At 46.6% G+C, this 21,061-nt stretch overlaps 3 protein-coding genes across 7 annotated transcripts in view; 1 reads left to right on the top strand and 2 right to left on the bottom strand.

Moving 5' to 3' along the window:
- Window positions 1-446, bottom strand: part of LOC133485679 (LIM domain-binding protein 3-like) — a 37,434-nt gene extending 36,988 nt beyond the window's left edge. The window contains exon 1 of one of the 2 annotated variants that reach the window (XM_061789789.1): window positions 298-446. The gene's annotated coding sequence lies outside the window, so the exon portion shown is untranslated. The remainder of the gene's footprint in view (window positions 1-297) is intronic. The other variant, XM_061789791.1, reaches the window with a different exon arrangement.
- Window positions 447-2,992: 2,546 nt separating this feature from the next.
- Window positions 2,993-14,084, bottom strand: LOC133486048 (melanopsin-A-like). Of its 3 annotated transcripts, none has more exons than XM_061790650.1 (11): window positions 13,916-14,084; window positions 12,707-12,879; window positions 9,866-10,008; window positions 9,174-9,307; window positions 7,991-8,194; window positions 6,983-7,154; window positions 6,243-6,605; window positions 5,245-5,434; window positions 4,312-4,476; window positions 4,159-4,206; window positions 2,993-3,551 (listed from the first exon to the last, which is right to left on the bottom strand). In XM_061790650.1, exons 2-11 carry the CDS (start codon window positions 12,851-12,853, stop codon window positions 3,387-3,389), a joined length of 1,731 nt encoding a protein of 576 aa, XP_061646634.1. In that variant the 5' UTR covers window positions 12,854-12,879; window positions 13,916-14,084; the 3' UTR covers window positions 2,993-3,386. The 3 variants fall into 3 exon arrangements, with proteins under 3 accessions (XP_061646634.1, XP_061646635.1, XP_061646636.1); XM_061790651.1 differs by lacking the exon at window positions 13,916-14,084 and having other exon boundaries at window positions 6,243-6,350; window positions 6,456-6,605; window positions 12,707-13,881; XM_061790652.1 differs by lacking the exons at window positions 12,707-12,879; window positions 13,916-14,084 and adding an exon at window positions 12,523-12,680.
- Window positions 14,085-16,854: 2,770 nt separating this feature from the next.
- On the top strand, window positions 16,855-20,833 carry prorsd1 (prolyl-tRNA synthetase domain containing 1). 2 transcript variants are annotated; one of them, XM_061789232.1, is made up of 4 exons: window positions 16,855-17,095; window positions 18,072-18,197; window positions 18,521-18,610; window positions 19,233-20,833. In XM_061789232.1, the coding sequence occupies exons 1-4, from the start codon at window positions 17,015-17,017 to the stop codon at window positions 19,443-19,445; spliced, it is 510 nt and encodes a 169-aa protein (XP_061645216.1). In that variant the 5' UTR covers window positions 16,855-17,014; the 3' UTR covers window positions 19,446-20,833. The 2 variants fall into 2 exon arrangements, with proteins under 2 accessions (XP_061645216.1, XP_061645217.1); XM_061789233.1 differs by having other exon boundaries at window positions 16,857-17,095; window positions 18,040-18,197.
- The last annotated feature ends 228 nt before the right edge of the window (window positions 20,834-21,061 follow it).

The following is a 21,061-nucleotide window of genomic DNA, read 5'->3' as shown; positions in this document are numbered from 1 at the left end:
CAAAATCTTTTTGATTTCTTGTTGTTCCAAAAAACTCTTTCTGTGGTCGACTGGGGGAGCGGGTGAGGACCTGCTGCCACCGTCTCCGCCCATCGGCGCCGCACCGCGCACAGAATTGGGCGCACACGCAACGTAAAATATCACCCAAACCTGATGACGTCAAAGGCAACCTTCGTTGGATTCATGTCACGGTGAGTGCCGGTGGCCGGTGAGGACGAGGACGGTGGTGATGAAGATAAGGGGATTAGGCGGCAAGAGAAAGACACGAAGAGGAAGTAGAAACAAGTGACCAAGTACCTGCGAGTGTTGTGCCGCCATTGTGGCTTTGCGTCTGTGCTACGGAGCACCTGTTGTGGAGTTTGTGGAGTTGCTAGTTCGTCCCGCGGGGGTCCAGCTCTGGCGGGCGGGGCTCCCCGGCTGTGGGCGGGCAGCGCCGGGGGGTTGGGATGGGGTGGGTGGGGGGTGTTCTTCTTCTGTGGTGGTTTACTTATTGTTCTTCTTCGGTGGTGCAATTCATTGGCGGGCTTTTTATTTAAAGGGGCAGTAACAGCCGGAAGTCTCTGACGCCGTGTGATCATCATTAAATAACTCATTTGGCTACACTACTATGGAAAAAAAAGCATAGCAATACAGTAATAGATATACTGTTGAATGAATAGCTGAAAATTGTCCGAGTCACTTTGTCAATTTAGAACATGGCAGTATGGTTTCCTTGTGGTTAGCATGTCTGCTACTAGTTCTAGTAGTAGAACTAGTTCAGTTCATATTTCAATATTTTGAACTAGGAGCACCGCTCCAAAAACGGGCTAGTTCATAGTTTTTTTCAAAAACCGTACAAAGCCGCCAGAATGAGCGCGTTCTCAGTGACATTCATCAGGCAGAAATGAAGTGAGCTCTGTTGACGTTTGCCCAAAATATGAAATACTTCATGAACTTTTGTTCATTGAAATGGTTACAACACTGCCTCTATGTAGTTTGCACCCTAGCACGTTAGCTTCATTGAAAATAAAGAAATGGTCCCTATACTGCCTGCGTGTGAATGCTTGGCTTTCTTTATGCACCCTGACAGCCAAGGCTGCCCTTTGTCACTGATTCTGTTGAGGACCTTTATGGACCGAATTTCGAGGCGCAGCCGAGGCGTTGAGGGGGGTCCATTTAGGCGCTTTTTGCAGATGATGCGGTTCCGACGGCTTCATCAAGCCCCCGATCGTCAACTCTCGCTGGAGCGTTTCGCAGCCGAGTGTGAAGCGGCTGGGGTGAGAATCCGCACCTCCAAATCTGAGACCGTGGAGAGCCTGCCCCGAGTGGAGGATTTTGAGTATCTCGGGCGGGGTCTTGTTGACAAGTTAGGGAAGAATGGAAGGGGGGATCGACAGGCAGATCGGTGCAGCGTCTGCAGCGGTGCGGACACCTACGGTCACGAGCCGCGGGTCGTGACCGAAAGAACAAAATGGCGGATACAAGCGGCCGAAATGAGTTTCCTCCGCAGGGTGTCCGGCCTCTCCCTTAGAGATAGGGCGAGAAGCTCGGTGATCCGGGAGGGGCTCGGAGTTAAGGGGAGCCAGACGAGGTGGCTCGGGCATCTGGTGAGGATGCCGCCCTGGACGACTCCCCGGTGAGGCGTTCCGGGCACGTCCCACCTGGAGGAGACCCCGGGGACGACCCGGGACACGCCGGAGAGACTACGTCTCCCGGCTGGCCCGGGAACGCTTCGGGATCCCCCCGGAAGAGTTGGAGGAAGTGGCTGGGGAGTTTGAAATCTGGACTGCCCTGCCTAAGATGCTGACCCCGGATAAGCGGAAGAAATAAAGCGGCGTTGTAAAACCTGAACTGGGAACAAATGATGCATTTATTTTGTAAAAATAAATAAAAGCAACAATGATGTGAACATTCATGTACAATAAGTCCAAGAAACAACATTAAACACGGTTTTACATTCGAAGCTAATGAATGTATATTATGCAAAGTTTTACTTCACATTTGAAGATTATGGAAGGTTATGAAAAATCGAATTAAATGCTTTGCTTTTAAGCACACGAGCAAGCGGAAGAAAACATCTCATCGCCATCGTTTGTTTTAGTCTGCCCGAGGCCCTCATCCAAGCTCGCGGCACACGCTCGTTGTCATGGAAACAGTCAAACAACAAAATGTCAAGTACTGTAAATAAATACACTCAAATTATCCCCCCAAAACCAACAACAACGTAACAGTTACTTTACCCTCAAACCAGACACGCTTGCAATTTACACAGAAGTCAGAAAAACACACAAAAAATAGCAATAATACTCTTTTGCTGAGAACCTTTACCACATTCTTATTTATTATGCATTTTGTGACAAAAAAAAAAAAAAGTGCGCTTGCATGACTCAGGATAACTGAGTTGAAAAGTAATTCAACTTAACGGATATTTCATCAAATTTGTGACACGCCAACCGAGCATTTACATTTCTCAAGAGTCCCGCAATATTTGCGGCATTCATTTTTGCCGTTTTTTTCCTAAAATTGGATAAATGAAATTTATTTGTATTCACTGATCTCATTCAATAATTTGTTAATTAGGCTATTTTACATATGCATTTATCATGTTTGATTAATTGATTACTTCAAATTGATATATTTAAAAATGACATATTTGGTTAATTAACTGTAATGTAATTAGTCACAAATAATACAATCAAAAATGAGAATCAATGAAAGTTTTAGCATGGAAAAAATGTATAATTTCCTCAACAAATGAGCAGGCCCATCTGTTTGTTTTGAAAATCCAATGTGGCCTTTGAGCCCAAACGTTTGTCCAGCCCTGGTCTATTCTACGTATTCTATAATTATTATATAATAATAGTATTCTATTATTATTTTTGAAATGGACGCACAGGCTAACTCATTCATAGAAGAGCAAAAAAGTAAATGGAATTGTATTATCTACAATTAATGTAATTATAATTAATAAAAAAATATTATACAAAATAAACAAAAATGTTAAATGGTCATGTTTTTTTTTTAAATTCTACTAACATTTTATTTCATTTTATTAGTTACTATAAATCAACCAATAGTTTAGTGAGGTAAATGCTCTCAAAATATATATAATTGTAATTAACTAACTATGGGGGGAAACGGTCAAATTACTGCAACAGAAATGACTGGACACTTAATGTAAATACAACTTGTAATGTTCAGCTTTTCCCCAATGAAATATAAGAAAACACCATCAATCCGTTCAAAAACAACAACAAAGAAATGCGTAAAGTTTTTAGTCAGCAAAATAGCACTGTATAATATTGCGATTCATACAGTAATTACTTAATGAAATAATTTGTGTGCGTGCGTGAGTGCGTTTGCGTGTGTTTCTAACATTCCGATCGGACGTGGGCCAGTCACGTGCTTCACCCAGAGCCCGCCCCCGTGCCGCAGTACGTGGCCTTGGCGCGGGCGGAGCGTGAGGCGCTGCGTCCAATGGGGAGGAAGGGGCTGGACTCGGAGGTGACGACGATGCTCGGGATGCGATTTAGCGCGCCTCGGCTCGCGTGAGCGTCTGCCGAGTAGGCGCTCTGTTGGTGGACACAAATTTTAGGATTTAGAAAATGTACACACGATATCACTATATTGCACTTCATCGTAAGTGCCCCCACAATTTGGAAGATTATTTACAGTATACAGGCAAGTGCGAATTTAAAGTTGCCCGCCCTCAGTGTAGTACCACATTGTGCCACAACATGTCGGGCAGCACTGAGCTCCACTGGAAGAGGTGCAGCGCAATGAACAGCGAGAAGAAGAAGGGCCCCAGCTCATCCTCAGGAATAGTCGTCGTTCCCCCAGAGCAGAGCGAAAATATGACCGTAAGTGTTGTTGTATGCTCAGTTTGTGTGTGTTGCCGCGTTGTGTGTGTTAAAGTAGCAGTTGTTTGAAGGTTTATAATTACTGTAAAATATGTGCTAATTCCGTTAGCCCGTCAATGAGGTTTCGCATTATATGTTAGCGATAAGCTAGCGAACTTTCGTTCGACAAAATTTTCACGTCCAGCCGTCGACAAATGAGAATCTGTTCTCAATTGCCTTACCAGGATAAAGAAAAGTTAACTAAAAGTGTATGTTCAACTCAAATAAATCACCCTATACAGTTGACATTCATTCCCGTGGTTGCGTTTTTGATACTCACGCCGCGTTCACTGACGCCAATCGTGGAAATGTCCGTGTCAAAAGACGTCTGCGGGAAAACAAACAAACAAACAAACGCATCAAAATGGAAGACAAACGTTTCCCCCAAAACTGATGATGACATCATCCACACGATATTTGTTCGCCGTCTGACCCTCTCGAAGATTCCCGAGTCGTGATTCTTCATCTTTCCCTTGAAGCTGGACGACGGTTTGAATTCTGGGAATTCTGCCGTGTCCCCGCCGATGTCGCCTGACACCTGGCGGCTGGCGGGACGAGAGCTCAGACTGGGCAGGTCCGCCTCCGTGTCCATTAAACCCTGTCCGGGAAACACAAAGACAAAAACACACGTACTGAAAAAGGGGAGAATTTGGAGAATGCGATGAGCAGAGTCCCGGGACTCTGAACTGGGGCTGGGGTCTCCTGTCCCCGGCCGGGGTTGAGGGCGCTGAGGTGGTTAAAAAGCTTTTCATCCAAAGGTTCCTAAAGGCTCCGGATATTGTGAGGCTGTCTCGGTCTTCGTCAGCAGCATGCACAAGCGCTGCAAAATTGTGCGGACGCGGGGGACATCTGAATTTGCAGACCAGAGTGGTGGTGCCGCTCTTCAACTCTTGTTGAGAGGATCAGCACCTGCAAATCTGAGACCACGGTCCTCAGTCGGAGTCGGGGAAGAGATCCTGCCCCGAGCGGAGGAGGTCGAGTATTTTGGGGTCTTGTTCACGAGTGAGGGAAGAACGGAACGGGAGATCGACAGGCGGATCGGCGCAGCGTCTGCAGTCATGAGGACTGTATCGGTCTGTCGCGGTGAAGGGTTCTCGATTTAGCCGTCGATCTCCGTTCCTGCCGTCACGTATGGTCACGATGTGCGGGTCGTGACCGGAAGAACAAGATGGGGGATACGAGCGGCCGAACTGAGTTTCCTCCGGAGGGTGTCTGGGCTGCCCCTTCGAGATAGGGTGAGAAGCTCGGTCATCCGGGAGGAGCTCAGAGTAGAGTCGCTGCTCCTCCGCATTGAGAGGCGCCGCATGAATACTCTTCGGCCTTCACATATAGAAATCAAATCGGCGGCACGATGCGGCGAGCTCACCGATTCGCTGTCGGAGACCGAGGAGAGGCGACTCTTGCTGTGTCGTCGGAAGTGGGCGCTGATGTCGGAGCTCTGGCTGGTGACGGTGGAGCGCCGCGTGGACGCGAAGCTGCCGCCGGCCGAGCGAAGGTCCGTCGGACGCACGCAGAGAAGAGCGCCGAGGCACGGGATGTACTTGGCCAACGCCACCCTGAAGCACAACAACGCACGTCAACTGCCGACGGGTACGGTCCTCGAATATGTTCTACGAGAAACTCTCTATATGACTGACTGCCGACCAGTACGGGCTGCAGTCCGCCTTTTGCCCGAAGTCAGCTGGGATAGGCTCCGGCGACCTCCGACCCTGAACCCCAGGATAAGCACGAAATGGATGGACGGCTGGATTCCGCCTGGATGGCTTCTGTATCGACGGGGCTTGCGATCCCGCCAAAGTGGCGCAGTTTAATCATCAAAGTGACGATGCTGATGCATTAAACCCTTTTTGTGATTGCGCTTAGCATGTGACGTGTATTAGTGTGTGTTTGTTCCTCTTCAGCCCAGTTAACATTCAGGTCAGCTAAGCGGTGGCCGGCACCTGGAAGCGTTGACACGATGCTGGGGGCGAAGTAGGCAGAGACAAGCGGTCATGCGTCGGACTCCTAAATCCGAGAACGCAGGTTCGAGCCTGGTCTGTACGTTCCGGGCCGGCTGAGCTTGAGCTATTTTGCAAAGAAGATTGGGCAAAAATGTTTGAATGTCACATCGACCTGCCGGGGACTACAGATGGAAAATAGCCGACGGCTATACTCTGGCATATTGACATGCAACTGTTCGTTAATGTGAACTAAAAATAAATACAGGTAAATGTGCAAAGCCATTTCCATTTGTGGCGCTTGGTCTGTAAATGCACTTTCATTTGGAGTCAGCCAGCCCACCCTGCAACTTCTCCAGTTGTGTCAAAATGCTGTCGCTGCCTTCCTCAGAGGGAGTACTTAGATGGCTGCCTTCGTTCTTCTTACCTGTACTTGGGGTGAGTGATGGCGTAGATGACGGGGTTGTGGATGGCGGAGGCCTTGGCGATGACGGCGGGCACCGAGTTCATGTAGGGCGTCAACATGTCGGCGTACCTGCGCAAAAGACGCACACTGGCCGACCGCCACCAAGTAACCCGCTCGGCGCGTTCGCTTTTTCTTTCTACACGAAGAGTTTGCGCACGAGCGCGTCGGGTGTACCCGGCGAAGGCGGTGAGCGCCACGGTGGAGTACGGCGCCCAGGAGACCACGTAGAGCAGGATGACGATCAGAGCGATCTTGGCCATCTTCCACTCGTTCTGCAGCCGGTGGAACGTCTTGACCCCGGTGCCGCTCATCTTGCCCACCGCCCTGGAAACCAAAACGTTTGGCCACAAAAGCAATTGAGACTTCATTTGAATTCAAATGAGTGTCAAAAAGTTTTTAGGGAAAACTCAACCTGCCAATAGTTAGGAAAATAAATATAAGAACCATTGAGGGAAACCTAAACATGACATACTAATGCTTTTTAACATGAATATTTTTAATAAAAAATAAAAATAAGGATACTCTTGTGGAGGAAAAAAATAAACGACACGCTAAGGCTTTTAATGTATCATTTGATTTGAATTTAATTTACGTCATTCAAAAATAAAAACAGCTAAGATGGATAATCTTTATGGGAAAAGCTGGCATATTTTAGTTTTAATTTAAATGTCATTGTTAGAAGTGAAGGAAAAGCTGCTGACTTGTCGGTGCGGCGAACGGCTCTGAAAATGGAGACGTAGCAGCAGACGATGACGAGCAGCGGCACGAAGAAGACGAAGACGAACAGCAGCATGGTGTACGCGCGCACCGACGGCGTGAACGTCACGTAGTCCCACGTGCACGACGTCAGCAGGCCCTCGGGGACGTACGCGCCTGATGCAAACACACGCGCGTGTTAACCACCTCACAAACACACTAAGCTGTCAACATGTATACAAACAATAAGCACACATTTGATTTCTCTTCTGTTTTTTTAAACACAACTGTGTCCATTTACACACGTTTTCATTTTGTATAATGTGTCAATTTGAGCATTTTTCTCATGTGCACTCGCTGCATCATGTCAATTTTGCCAAATTCTACCAGTTTTGTATATTTCTCCTAATGTTAGGATTCTTGTATTTTTGTTTATTTTGTCCAATTTCTGCATTTTGCCAATTTGGTACATTTTTACCAATGCTGTGATTCTTGTCAATTTTGGACAGTTTTGTCCGTTTTTTCCATTTTGCACAGTTAGTGTATTTTGCCAATTTAGTATTTTGTTGTAATTTTTGTCCATTTTCTGCATATTGCCAATTTGGCCCATTTTACAAATTTTCTACATTTTTTCCAATGTTGCCAATGTTGTGATTCTTGTCTTTTTTTTTCTTTTTTCATCAATTATTTGACAGTTTTGTCCACTTTGTTTTCCACAGTTAGTCCATTTTATTAATTTACATTTTTTTTATTTTTTTTGCCAATTTGATCAGTTTTATAACTGTATACAATTTTTCCAATGTTGTGATTCTTGTTAATGTACTTTTGTTCATTTTGTACTGTACCTTTTTCCCATGTTGTACATTGTGTATATTTGTGTCCATTTTGAACCTATTGTACATTTTGGAATAGCTCTCACAAACAAGTAAAATACTCTCACACACTCCTAAAATGTTCTCTCACACACACACAAGTGTCGCATTCAAGTGAAAGTCGTGCGTGCGTGCGCTCACTCCATCCGAAGAAGGGCGGCAGGCTCCATCCCAGCGAGTACGTCCACGCGGCGGCCAGGACGACGAGGGCCCGTTTCCGTGACAACACGCCGATGGAGGTCAGGGGTCGAGTGATGACGACGTAGCGGTCCAGGGCGATCACCGTCAGCGTGACCATGGAGCAGATCCCGAAGAGAGCGCCGCAGAACGCGTACAGCTCGCACGCTGCCACACGCGCACCAAGACGGCGCTCACGTCACGTCAAGCAATTGGAAACGTTTTCAATCCGATACGACAGCGTCGCAATGCAATGCGTCGCGGCTCGCTGCTTTGCTAGCTGTTGTCACTGTCAACAAGTGCGGCGACAAGCAAACGCTGGCAAACTTGCGGTCACCTTTTTGGGGGACACTTTTATCCAATTTTGTATTTTAAAATGTTGCTCATTTTGTCAGTTTTGGGCATTTTGTTCAGTTTTGCCACTTTCCATTTTGCAGATATGTTAAATTTTGCCAATTTTATCAATTTTGTAAAAAAAAAAAAAATAATCTATTTCGTAATCAACTTTGTAACTTTTGCAATTTAGTACATTTTTTACAATTTGGACAGTTTGTTCATTTGAGAACTTTTGTCCATTTTGTAATATTTGTCCTTTTTGTCAATTGTGTACATTTTTTCCCCATTCTGTACAGTTTGTTCATTTTTTTTTGCGAGTTATTCTGTGATTCCTAACCCTAATACAAACCAGATGCTGTTAAATTCATTAAAATACACAAATGATTATTTTTCCAGCGTGACATCGTTGACACGATGAACGAGCGTGCGGGCGAGTGGCCTTCTTGAATGAAACTCGTTTTGGCTGCTGCTCGTCAAAGTGGGCGTTAGCGGCGTGTGGCCTCGTTCACCTTCCGGAATTCAAACGGATGTGAAATCAGCGGAGGAGGTTCGAATTCGAGTGCCCGTTTCAAGTCGACCGATCGGTCGCAGAAGATCGGCGAGCGCCACGGTCAACAAAGACGCGGAAAGTGAAGCGATCGCACCGCAAATTTCGTCGCGCATTGAGAACGTACCAAAACTGAACGTGAATTCAATACGGACAAACGCTACCGAAAATGGTCGGACGTCATACGTGGCGGCATATATGAGCCCTGACAGGTGTACCTAATGGAGTGGGCAGTTTCGAGGACACTGGTGTGTGCGCACGTACCTTTCTCCCCGAAGATCCACCGCTTGTGCATGCTGCTGACGAAGAAGACGGGCGCCTGCGTCACACACATCAGCAGGTCCGTCACCGCCAAGTTGATGATGAACATGTTGGCCGGGGTGCGCAGGCTGCGGCTCCTGAACGCGCGCGCGCACACACACCGAGTGGTTCATCATAGCATGTTGGAATAATCAGATCACATGACTGATCACAGCCAATAGCAGCTGGTAAAAAAGTCTCTTTCACCACTTTTCCTCTTTCTGCTCGTAGAGGGCGGCAAAATCTACAAAATGAACAAAATGTAACCCATCCGTCCATTTTCCGTACCGCTTCTACTATGGGCGAGAGGCGGGGTACACCCAGGACTGGTCGCCAGCCAATTGCAGAACACATAGAAACAAACGACCATTCCCACTCAATTCGAACCCAGAACCTCAGCACTGCGAGGCAGACACGCTGACCCCTAGGTCACTGTACTGCCAGTGTTAAAACATGACCCAAATAAAACACTCGACCTTCCCATCAGCGCGTTTGGCTAATTTAGCGCGTGGCTAATTGGACATTTTGGGCTTGCTGATTCGCTGACGGTGTCCTGACAAGTATGTTTTCTTTTTATCTTTGTCGGAAGCCGAACGTAGAAAATAAAATGAACGATGTCATCGTGCGGTAGTGACCGTATTTGGTCGCGCGCCCACCTGCTGAAGGCGTAGATGACCAGGAAGTTGCCGACCATTCCGGTGATGCCGATGGCGAGGATGACGGAGCCGATGGTGTAGTGGGCGTGGTCGGGGACGTCCACCGTGGGGAACGGGTGAGGGGTTCGGGCCGCCATTTCCGCCTGGAGGACAAGAGGGGAATTACATGTGAATTGGACAATGAGGATCGGTACTTTGGTGGACAGTGCTTACAATTGAGAATAACAACTTTGAGCGAGTAACGTGAAATTTGGTAGACATATCAATCACGAGGCGACCCACAAAAAAGACTAAAAAGAAACAGGGAGTCGGTCGGTCATTTTGGTTTGGAGTGGCCATTGTAGTACAAAGTCTGGTGACTCTTGGACGTGACGACAGCAATGTTTTGAAAATTCAGCCCCCAAAGCCGGTTTCACCAAGCAACATGAAATTTGGTAGACTGGTCTATCATGACGAGGCCCACCAAAAACGCTCAAGAAGCCATGGCCAAAACGACACAGGAGGTCTACCATTTATGTTTGAAGCTGCCATTTCAGTGCAAAGTCTGATCACTCTTGGTAGTGACGACAGGAATGTTTTGAAAATTCAGCCCCCGAAGCCGGTTTCACTTAGCAACATGAAATTTGGTAGACTGGTCTATCACGAGTAGAGGCACAAAAAAGTCTCACGAATCCATACCAGAGTCTGATGACTCTCAATAGAAACTACAGGAAGATCTCAAAAGAAAATTCAACCCCCAAAGGCAGTTTCACTTAGCACCATGAAATGTGGTTGTCATGCCTACCATGAATAGACAAACCTAAAAAATCTCAAGAAGCCGTGCCCAAAAATACACAGGAAGTCCACCATTTGGGTTTGAAGTCTCACCACTCTTGGGCGTGTCAGCAGGAATGTTTTCACGAGTCTGTGTCAAAAGTCAGTCTCAGAAGGCCATGCCGCAAAATACACGGGAAGTCTTCCATGTCTATTTCAAACCATTTTAAAGCCATTTTAGGGTCTTTCATCACTTTGTCAAGACTGACGATTGTACATCTCTCAGATTGGGCGTACCTAATGACGTGTCCACCGAGTGCAGTCAATTCAAACATGTCATGAGCATGAAAGACATTTCGAGTATGAATCTTGTTAGCGAGGCGCTCCGTTGCATGCCGGCTGCTATTTCTCCGCCGTGGACTGTAAATGAAGCACTCCTCGACGTAATCACATTAACATTCCGCACGGCGAGAAGCCTTCACGTTAGCCCGTCTGGCTAATCGGCGGCGAACAGCCTTAATTCCTCCCGAGAGATGAATGATGAATCTCTCCGTCCCTATCGTTGCACCTCTAATTAAGCCGCCCGCCTCTTGTCTCCATGTCAACGGCGTTGAGCAAAGATGGAGGTCAGACAGAGGAGAAGCTCCTTCTGAATTCCAAGTTAATGAAAAAACAACTCTCGACCGGAGTGGCCATTTCCCGGAATTCCCGTCGGACGAAAGCCGAGCTGAGGGAACGCGATGACACTTTTCGATAAGAACTTTTCTCAAAACAAAGTTGAGTGTCGCTCACTGCGTGCGAAGGCCCTGTCGGAATCGTTGCGGTTTTCATTCTTTTGAAAAAAAAAAAAAAAAAAAACCATCAGCAGGAAAAACGCAAGCCCCAAAAGCTCACGAAGTAGCGCCGACGGGAAAGTGAAAGCGTCCAATCGAAGTCACGGAGACATCATCCCTCTTGACGTTGACAACAAAGGGCCCATCGCTGCCAGGACAAAGTCCTTGGATCCAAATCTTACAGGAAATCCTTCATTCGCATTTTCCAGGAGGCTCAAGTCTTTCATCCCAAGTGGAAAGCTGCGAGCAGGGGCGTCCAACAGGGGGGGGGGGGGGACTTGACAGTGTTAAGGGGCCCTGGCCGTATGACCAAGATATACTTTCTGCAAGGAAATCTCCGCGAAGTTTCTGAACGGGGTCCGGCTGCAACCGGATCATTTCATCTATGGATGCTAACAACTAGCCTAGGAATGTTCGCGATAAGTTGGGAATAATAACGGATTAGCCGATTAGATGCTCACCACTATACTACGCTACTAACCCGAGACAAGCTAAGGTTGCTAACGACTAGCCAATGAAGAAGAATTATCGCTCAGAAAGAAGTGACAAGTACTTCCAAATCAGGAGTGACTTTTCAATCACCCTGAACATATTTCTTTTGATTCTTTTTTTTCCCCTTTTCACATGCTTTAAGTTTGTATGTTTTTTCGATTCAATTTCAATGTATTGGAACCCCCGCTAGCCCGTGCAGCTAGCCTCGGGATCCCCCCGCGAAGCGGCTGGGGAGAGGGAAGTCTGGGCGTCCCCGCTGAAGCTACCGACCTCGGATGAGCGGTAGAAAAGGGACGGAGGGATGAGGCGTCGCTGCGCACGCAACGTCCCCACACCGAAGTAGGTCATGGAAGTTTCCCATCACGTGATCAATACGAGCCGCAGACCTTGTGCCCATTCACCGATTGTGTCGTTAACATCGCGCCTGCCTTTGACAGCAACCTTTTAAACACGTCAATTCAATGTTTAGCTGCCGCCCGACCCCCCCCCCAAAAAAACAAACAAACAAACAAAAAATAAATAAATCATCATGTTGGGGTTATTCCGTCATCAGACAAATCTTGGTGGTCGGTCACTTACCCGTCGTACAAAAGTGTTGTTGTTGTCAGTCCAAACGTGGAAAGGTTCATGTTATTTATAGCCGATGTAAAGATCGACGTGTGTGGAAAACTTTCATCGCACTTGTTTTTCCTCGTCGGGAAGCAGGCAAACGTTCAATGACGTCAATTCTCGATGGAGTTGGGAAGCGCAAAGTGGGACTCACCGTCGGCGAGGCTTGAGCGGCGGTCTGCGGCTCCGAGGGCCGCCGGTACGCGTCCAGGGGCGAGCCGGAGCCGGTGGCGGTGGCCCACGCGTGGCTGCCGGTGCTGTTGGGGGAGATGAAGGTGCGGTGGTGGCGCGTGGCGCTCATCCTCCTCTTCCTCCCGCTGGCGCCAACTGCACAGTCCACACGTGCGTTCACCGCTGTACACGCACGGCTTTTACCTTATGCGCACGCGCACACGCACGCACGAACGATGGCGCGCGCGCGCGCGCGCGCACACAAACGCACACACACATTGTTTGTCCTCCACATGCACCCCCCTTAATTGTTCTACAAAATTACAAATTGAAAACGTCACAAATGTTTTTGGGCTCTGAAAATGATCGAGTGAAATCAATTTATTCGCACGGTTTGTGTTTGAATGCCGAAAAAGCAACAGTGTTAGCATTATGCTAAGCTAACGGTACATGTGAAATGTTGACAGTGATAAAGTTTTGAATTCTGACTTGGTGTTGCAATATCTGTTCCTTCCTCAGTGGGGCGACAGCGAGTCGGTACGCAGATGTTGATCTGGAGGTCGAGCGCGCAACATAAATGGACGCCCTTGCGAGGCTCGATCGCGCTAACGAAGTTAGCGTTCGCAATTAGCCTTCTGCGCCGCCCCCTAGTGGTTGATCAAAGGGACATTTGGGCCAAAGGTTTGAGGAGCTGCTAACGTTTTTCTTTTAACTTGGATGTATTTGGACGCCATTTTAAAGATTTCATTCACAACAAGCACTCCTCTCTTGGCTTCTCAGTTCAGCAGTAATATTCGTCATTCTTCACGGAGGATCAAAAATATGCGGGTCATTTTCATATCATTTGCTCAAAAACGGCAACATCAAAATCAATTCATTTGACTGACACGAATATTCGAATGATTGGCAGTTGTTAATCATTCTAAAGTCATATTTTTCCAACGTTCAATGCCCAAAGTTTCTTCACCTTTCACGAAGTTTCGTGATTTGCAACATGTTGTGTGTTGTGACATTTTTGAGCAACACACGTCAATTGCGCGACTCGGGCTATTTTCGTGAAGCTGTCGTCGCCTTTACCTTGACGCACTTTTGTCTTTGCTGTTATCAAAAAGAGGCGTCTTTCAGGGGGCCACCTGCCGACCGATCGAATGACCCGCTTGTTGCGCTTTGGGTTGCGAAACTTTGACTTTACCTGAAGTGGACGAAGAGGATGAAAAGAATCCAAAATGATCCCGTTCCAAACAGCAAAAAAAAAAAAAAAAAAACAGAAGAAAAAAAGTCGTTTTGAATGTCCTCAGAATTCACGGACAATAACAACACAAGTCTCAAAACAAGTTCATCTTCGTGACAAGTCGGCAAAGCTTCGCTGCAAAGACTTCACCTCCGCTCAGGTGCACCGCTTATATAAGGCAAGACACACACACACACACACACACACACACGCGCGCATGTGGGTCGCTGTGTCAATGCGGCCCAGGACATTAGGAGATGAGGACAAAAAAGCTTAAATCCAAGCAAAACAAAGTGGCCCAGCGGACGCTTCATTAGGTACCCCTCCTTGTGTGCTCCAACAAGCAAACGTTGTTTTATTTACAAAGATCACACTGTCACGAAGGGATTCTTTCATTACGGAAATATATTAAATACATCCGAACGGTTCACCGCACACACGGCGAAATATTTTGTGATTTTTATTTGTCATCCTTTTGAGGAGTATTGCTTACAGAAAAGTCATAATTCACCATATAAGAAACACACATTTTACATAGACAAACAATGAATTCCGAATTTACAAATGAGGCCTAATAGATTTATTAATCACAGCAGAAAATACTTCATACTTAAATAATTCCTCCATAATTTCCAAACTCTAAATTGATGGTCTGTGGTGTAACATTCCAAATTGTTGAGACGCCGACGAGTCATCGTGCTCCCAACGATAAACATCGGCACCGAAATGGACGTACGGTCGCCACGGTAACCGCCGAGCGCCGTTTCATCATCGCACCGAGCGAGCGGAGCGGAATGAGGACGCTGAGTGATTGACAGACGGGAGCACGCGCACGCACGCGCACACTAGGTCATTTCGAAGGCGACGCCGTTGTGCGAGCGCGACAGTAATTCCAGCGAAAGGTGTCCGGATTATGACGTCAATCTCCCAGTGGGGGCTGACTGGCCACTAGAGGGCGCTAGGGTGCCACCCCATCACCCCCCCCCCCCCCCCAAAAAAAAAAAGGTTCAGTCATTTGTGTTGCCTGATTTGTGACGTGTTTCCACCCTGGACTGACCCAAATGGAGGAAGAAGAAAACTTCGATACCCCACGCAAAGTGAAGTAATCATGAGCGGGGCGTGGTTTTTGTTTGGCCGGAACTGGGCCCTGAGTCAAACTGGAGAGAATTATGAACAGTTCCAAATACCCATCATCTTTGTGCCAGAAAGTAAAAAAAAAAAAGAAAAAAACACCAGGAAAAGCCTACTAGAACATCTGAACTTTAATCAGAGGCACTTTAAATGGCGGCAGGTGTGTGCTGATTCCCATCTAAATTTGAATAAGATTCGTTCTTCCTGAACACAGAATCTTCTCCATTTCTAAGAGGGTGTGCACACTTGTGCAACCTCATTATTGCAGTTGTTTATTTTGACTTGCACACGTAAAAATATATATATTTTTTCTAGCTCAAGTGAGTTGGACAGGGTACAGGTCACATTATTGGTAGAAAAAGATTTCAAATGACACAAAACCTGGCATTTGGACAGGGGTGTGTAAACTTTTGCTATGCACTCAGTAGACACTGGGATACAAAATGGATGGTTTACAGCATTACATTCATTTGACATGAAGACAGGCGGCGTACATTTCTGATTTATTGAAGCACAGAATTTCAAATAATAACATAAACGTCAACACTGAAACGCAACGCAGTCACGACGACTTTTTGGTATTGTCGTCTTGCGCGTCAACTGTTGGGCGACGTCGGCGTTCCATCATCCCAAATCTCCCGACATCGATCCGCCGTTCGTTTGCTCAAAGGCCGTCGGCTTCGGCGGCGGCGACCCCACGACCTCTCCGGAGTGGCTCGCCCTTTCCGGCGACGTGAAGCTCTCTCGCCACGTCTTCTCGTCTATTGTGCCACAAACACAAACAAGCAGAGGAAGAAAAAGATGGCTAGTCTGTGTACTAGTACCTTGCCCTAACGTACCAGTTGAACTTGTTCCGCGAGCGAAGTTGTAAGTGAATTTGCTGGTCAAATCAAGGCCATTATTGGCGGGGGCACCCCCCACAAAGGGTTGTCATCACCTACCGATGCCACGACATAGAGGCGAAGCACTTTTTTTTTTGCCTGATTGAAGCTCCTCAATTCACTCCGGCATCGTTCCTTGGCCCCAAATGCCACCAGATGGCGCCGAAGTAATGCAGTTTGCTCGGAGTGCCGAAACGGCAAACGGGTGAGATTTTCAGCAAATAACAGATGACCCGTTGCCCCCAAAATATGCAAAGAGCTCAATTTGAGAATGCCGAACCGGAATTATGCTGTCATATGCATATCGTTGTACGGCACATTCGCGGTTCAATTATTATTATTATTATTTTTTAAATGTTCATTAATTTATTCATTTTATTTTTGGGAGAACCAACCCTCATTTTTTTTTTTTTTTTTTTTTTTTTGGGGGGGGGACTTATTGGCAGTATTTACCTGCTTATTGAAAAATTTGGGGTGTTAAAAAGAAAAAGAATAATTTCAAACAGATTATAATGTGCATCAATTATTCACAGATTTGTATATTTTTTATTTTTTTGTAGTCAGCCCAAAACCAATTTCCCTATCGAAATAAAGCGAAATGCAATTAATATCTCCTAACCCTAAAAAAAAAAACAACAACAACAAAAAAAACCAATCTTTTTGTTACGTTTCAAATAAATAAAAACACCGCATTGCATAAGAAACATAATAAAATCGAATGTAAAGAAATAAAGTCTACTGTTCATACTGTAGTATTGGTGACTTGGATCAATCAATCGATCAATCAATCAGAGCTTTATTTGTACAGCACCTTTCATACTTAAAAAGCAACACAAATGCAAGACAAACACACAAACAAGAAACTGAAGGTGCAGAAAACCTCCAGTAGGTGGCAGTACATCGCGAAGAGCACGCAGGCAGCCGCAAAAACAAAAATTGGCAGCAACGAAGAAGAAGGACGCAGCTGTTTTCTGCACGCTGTCTGACAGTCGACTTATTTAAAACAAAAAACATTTTGTTGTTGGAATAAAAAGTCTACTTATTAAAGATGTCCGGGGAACTGCGGGCGGAATTGGAGAAACATTTGAAGGCTTTAAACATCCAGACGAGCTGCGTGGATCATCCGCCGGTAAGCATGAAAAAAAACAAAAAACAATAATAATAATCATAATCATAAAATCCCTAAAAGTGTTGCAAAAGTCACACAATCGGAAAACGTATGAAAAATATTCATTTGTCGTTACTGTTCGGGAAAGTAATAAACGCACGTAGATGAAGAAGAAAGAAGGTTTCGTGAGAAACAAGCAACGGAGCTGCCAATATTCACGAGTTTTGAGTTGACCTGCTTATTGTCCGCTAAATCCAAGTGTTAAAACAAGTTTGAGGCCGCCCGATGCATCGACGGGGACTCCTTGGTTCATTCGGCTTTGCCAAATACACATTTAGATGGACTTTGATTTGAAATGATTTCAGCTTTGGCCATTCGTCGTCTTTCCACGAATCCACGCCACGTTGGCGCGCCTTAAAAGGGAAGCAAATGTCGTGTTTTGTCTCAGTCTTACGCCGATTAGATTTTGGTATCAATTTAAGTCGACATCCCGAATTTGAGTGTGTTTTACTCACGAAATCGCGCACACGAGCAATGCTGAGCCAAACATGTCTCGTTTTCCAAGGGAGTCTGGCCCCTGAATACAAGTTTGATTTGTGCTGCGCACATTTGCGACCAGTTCGCCAGCTCTTCGTGAGCTTTGTACGCGCGTGTGACGTGTGAACTGCGAACTCTTGGGCACGTTTGCTCATCCTGACTCGCCGTCGCCCGCAGGGGGCGCCACAACATCGTTTCACACTGAGCGAACGCAGACAAACCCGCTGGTGGCCCAATGACGTCATTGTCGATGACACAATTGTTGAGTACAACTTTATGTACAGAATTTATTTCTACAATTAAAGTATTACATGTACATGTTCCTCTTAGCCTTGTATATGTCTCTGTACATTTTCAGAAACCCCAGGAAGTAACCGTTTTTGTTGCATATTGTTCATAAAGTCTTTCCGAATCTCTCTCCCGTAAAGTGTGCTCACTCGTCCATGTTTGTGTTGCCGAGGTTTTCACGGTGGAGGAAATGATGCCGCACCTCCGGGGGGTGAGCGGCGCCGTCACCAAGAACCTCTTCCTCAAAGACAAGAAGAAGAAACGTTGCTGGTTGGTGTCCGTGCGTCACGACCGGCAGGTGAGGCCTTGCGACGCCGTTCGGCTTCCGCGTGGTCGCATCAGAGGATTTTTTTTCTATATATATATATAGATATTATATATATATATATATAGTTACAGCCCTTACGTCTTAATGAAGAGAAGGACGCAGTTCGCTTCTGTCCGCCGTGCGTGTCATCGACTTCCTGCCCCTCCCGACCGAACAGCGTTTCGTGTTTCACGAGAAATTACGAACGTGTCGACGTTTAATCGGCAAAGCTCTCGATTATTTTGGAAAAGGGCAAATATGAACGGATGCTTTTCACCGCCGCTTCTCACGATCCTCTCGGCTCCCGTGTGCAGGTGAACCTGAACGAGCTGGCCAAGAAGCTGTCGGCGGGCAGCGGGAACCTTCGCTTTGCGGACGAGGCCGCCATGTTGGACAAACTCAAGGTGACGGCAACAGTTAGCTTCGTTAGCACAACGTCCCGTTGGCTTCCGTTTATGATGGTCTGCACGTGCGTTAGAACTCCTCTGTTTGAAAATACTTTGTTGCTCTTTCAAATGAAAACCTTTTCACAGTTTTCTCCGACGTGCCCAATAATTCTCCAAACCCAAATGGACTCCCGAAAGCATCCGGTTTGAAATGCGCGTGGAGCACGGAAACCGGTCGAATGTCCATAAATTCCAAAATATCGGTGCCGTCGTTATCGATATTTCCAGAAGTTGAATTGGGCATAGGTAGAGATGCCCGCATACATTTTGGTGACAATTGTTTGCAGTTTCCAAAAGTCTCGCGGACGTCTCCGGGCCAGTGAGCTAATGGTTCGTCTTCAGCACGCCCGCCGATGTTGCCGCCGCTTTCTTTTTCTGCTTTCGGTTTTCGGTTTTCGGCCGGTCTTCTGTCGGATTATTTGGCTTGATTCCCTTTTCAAAGAAACGTGTGTGTGTGTGTGTGTGTTTTGCACGCTTTGGTTTTTCTTGCATCACGAGACGGAGATGCGCGATAACCACGAAGGTGAGGTTCCGTCCATTTCAGCACGGAGATGCCTTTTGACGCGTGTCGCTCGCTCAGGTGGGGCAGGGATGCGCCACGGCTCTGGCTCTGCTCTTCGACGAGGACCGCAGCGTCACCTTAGTCCTGGACCGAGACCTGCTGGAAGGAGGGCACCCTATGGTCTACTTCCACCCCATGACCAACGCCGCCACCGTGGGGATGAAGCCCGAAGACCTGCTGCGCTTCCTCGAGCACACCGGACACCGACCCGTCCTGGAGGACTTCGAGTAGACCGGGACAACTGGGAGGAGATCGCGCTTCCGGAGGGCAGGAGGGAGCCGACGCCGCGAAACAAGATGGCGGCAGCGGCGCTTCAATGAGACTTTGAAGCAGGGACGGGCCGTGCGTTTGGGACTTTCGCTGACACGTCTTCACTTCGCGACCGCCGGCCGATTTCAAAGCAGAGTTCTCCTGATTGCCTCCCAATACAATGAATTTGCTTGTTTTAGTGAAAAAATACAATCCATCAGGTTAAATATTAGCACAAATCAGCAAAATGATAAATTGATACTACACGTTACCATGTCAGAATTTCATACATACGGTAGACCATAATATACTGCTGAACAGGTTGGCAACGTGGGTAGGACTAAATGGAACAGTCCTTAAATGGTTCAGGTCCTACCTGGAGGAAAGGACTTCTTTTGTAACCATTGGAAGTGTTCAATCTCATCGAATGGCAATGACCTATGGCGTCCCTCAAGGGTCAGTCCTTGGACCCCTCCTGTTCAGCCTGTATACGCTACCCTTGGGGCAAATTCTTCACAACTTTCATTTTGACTATCATAGCTATGCAGATGACACACAGTTATATCTAGCAGTGTCTCCAGATGACTGCAGTTCAATGGAGGTGTTGTGTCACCGTCTGAAACAGATAAACATCTGGAGGAGCCAAAATTAAACCACAACAAAACTGAGATCATTGTTTTTGGCAATAAAGAAAAGAGGATTGCTGTTAGTAAATACCTGGAGTCACTCTCTTTAAAAACAAAGACCAATCTCCGAAACCTTGGCGTCTGATAGATCAGTCAGGTCGCAATCGATTACTAAAACTGTAAGAACATATCCAGAGTGAAGGCTTCCATGTGTCAAGCAGACCAGGAGAAGCTCATCCGTGCTTTTATCTCAAGTAGACTTGACTATTGTAATGGTCTTCTCACTGGATTCCCGAAAAAGAGCATTAAACAGCGGCAGCTCGGGTTCTGACCGGAACAAAGCGGTCAGAGCATATGACTCCAATTCTAAAGTCTTTACACTGGCTCCCAGTCAGCTTGAGAATAGATGTTAAAGTTCTGCTACTGGTCTATAAATCACTAAACGGTTTAAAACCTGAATTCTCATTATCTCTCATACACACACACACACACACACACTATACTATCCTATTCTCATTCATCCGGCTCATTTAATTCTCCGGACATCGAATCGATCACAACCGGACGGTTCTGCTTATCTGGATGCATTTAGGGAACTTCTGTAAAAATGAAAACTGTAAAACATGATTATAATGCGCTTTTAATTGTCATCGCTTCTCCCCAGAATCTGTGCACCCACGCGACTCTTTGACACGTGTATTTCCAAATGATCTCTTTTCATGGAATAAATGATTGTCGTTGCTCCTTTCGTGTCTGCGAGCTCTGTTTTTGGTTTTCCCTTCACGCACACACACGCACACACTGCATCGCTAATGAGTGTGTATTGTTGCATTGTTGACGAAACGAGCAAATGAGTAGCGGCTCCTCGGTGACGCTCTGTTCCCAGGCATTCTTTCACTTTGGCTCGGTGAAAATTCTAATCCCATCTAAATACTTAATAGGTAATATTAGCTGAATTGAGCTTTGCTGCCT

The sequence above is a fragment of the Phyllopteryx taeniolatus genome, chromosome 11 (assembly GCF_024500385.1).
Source record: "Phyllopteryx taeniolatus isolate TA_2022b chromosome 11, UOR_Ptae_1.2, whole genome shotgun sequence".
NCBI lineage: Eukaryota > Metazoa > Chordata > Actinopteri > Syngnathiformes > Syngnathidae > Phyllopteryx > Phyllopteryx taeniolatus.
The sequence above is the reverse complement of the archived record's forward strand: the minus strand, read 5'-3'. Positions and strand labels throughout refer to the sequence as shown.

What these genes read in the sequence shown, in the direction of transcription:
- LOC133486048 (XM_061790650.1), bottom strand. Translation starts at nt 12,853, where the DNA reads ATGAGCGCCACGCGCCACCACCGCACCTTCATCTCCCCCAACAGCACC. An exon ending in GTCATCTACGCCTTCAGCAG is followed by an intron (nt 9,308 to 9,865) that starts GTGGGCGCGCGA and finishes GCGCGCGTTCAG; the next exon opens with GAGCCGCAGCCTGCGCACCC. An exon ending in GCCGTTCGCCGCACCGACAA is followed by an intron (nt 6,606 to 6,982) that starts GTCAGCAGCTTT and finishes TTTGGTTTCCAG; the next exon opens with GGCGGTGGGCAAGATGAGCG.
- prorsd1 (XM_061789232.1), top strand. Translation starts at nt 17,015, where the DNA reads ATGTCCGGGGAACTGCGGGCGGAATTGGAGAAACATTTGAAGGCTTTA. An exon ending in GCTGCGTGGATCATCCGCCG is followed by an intron (nt 17,096 to 18,071) that starts GTAAGCATGAAA and finishes TGTGTTGCCGAG; the next exon opens with GTTTTCACGGTGGAGGAAAT. An exon ending in CCGTGCGTCACGACCGGCAG is followed by an intron (nt 18,198 to 18,520) that starts GTGAGGCCTTGC and finishes TCCCGTGTGCAG; the next exon opens with GTGAACCTGAACGAGCTGGC.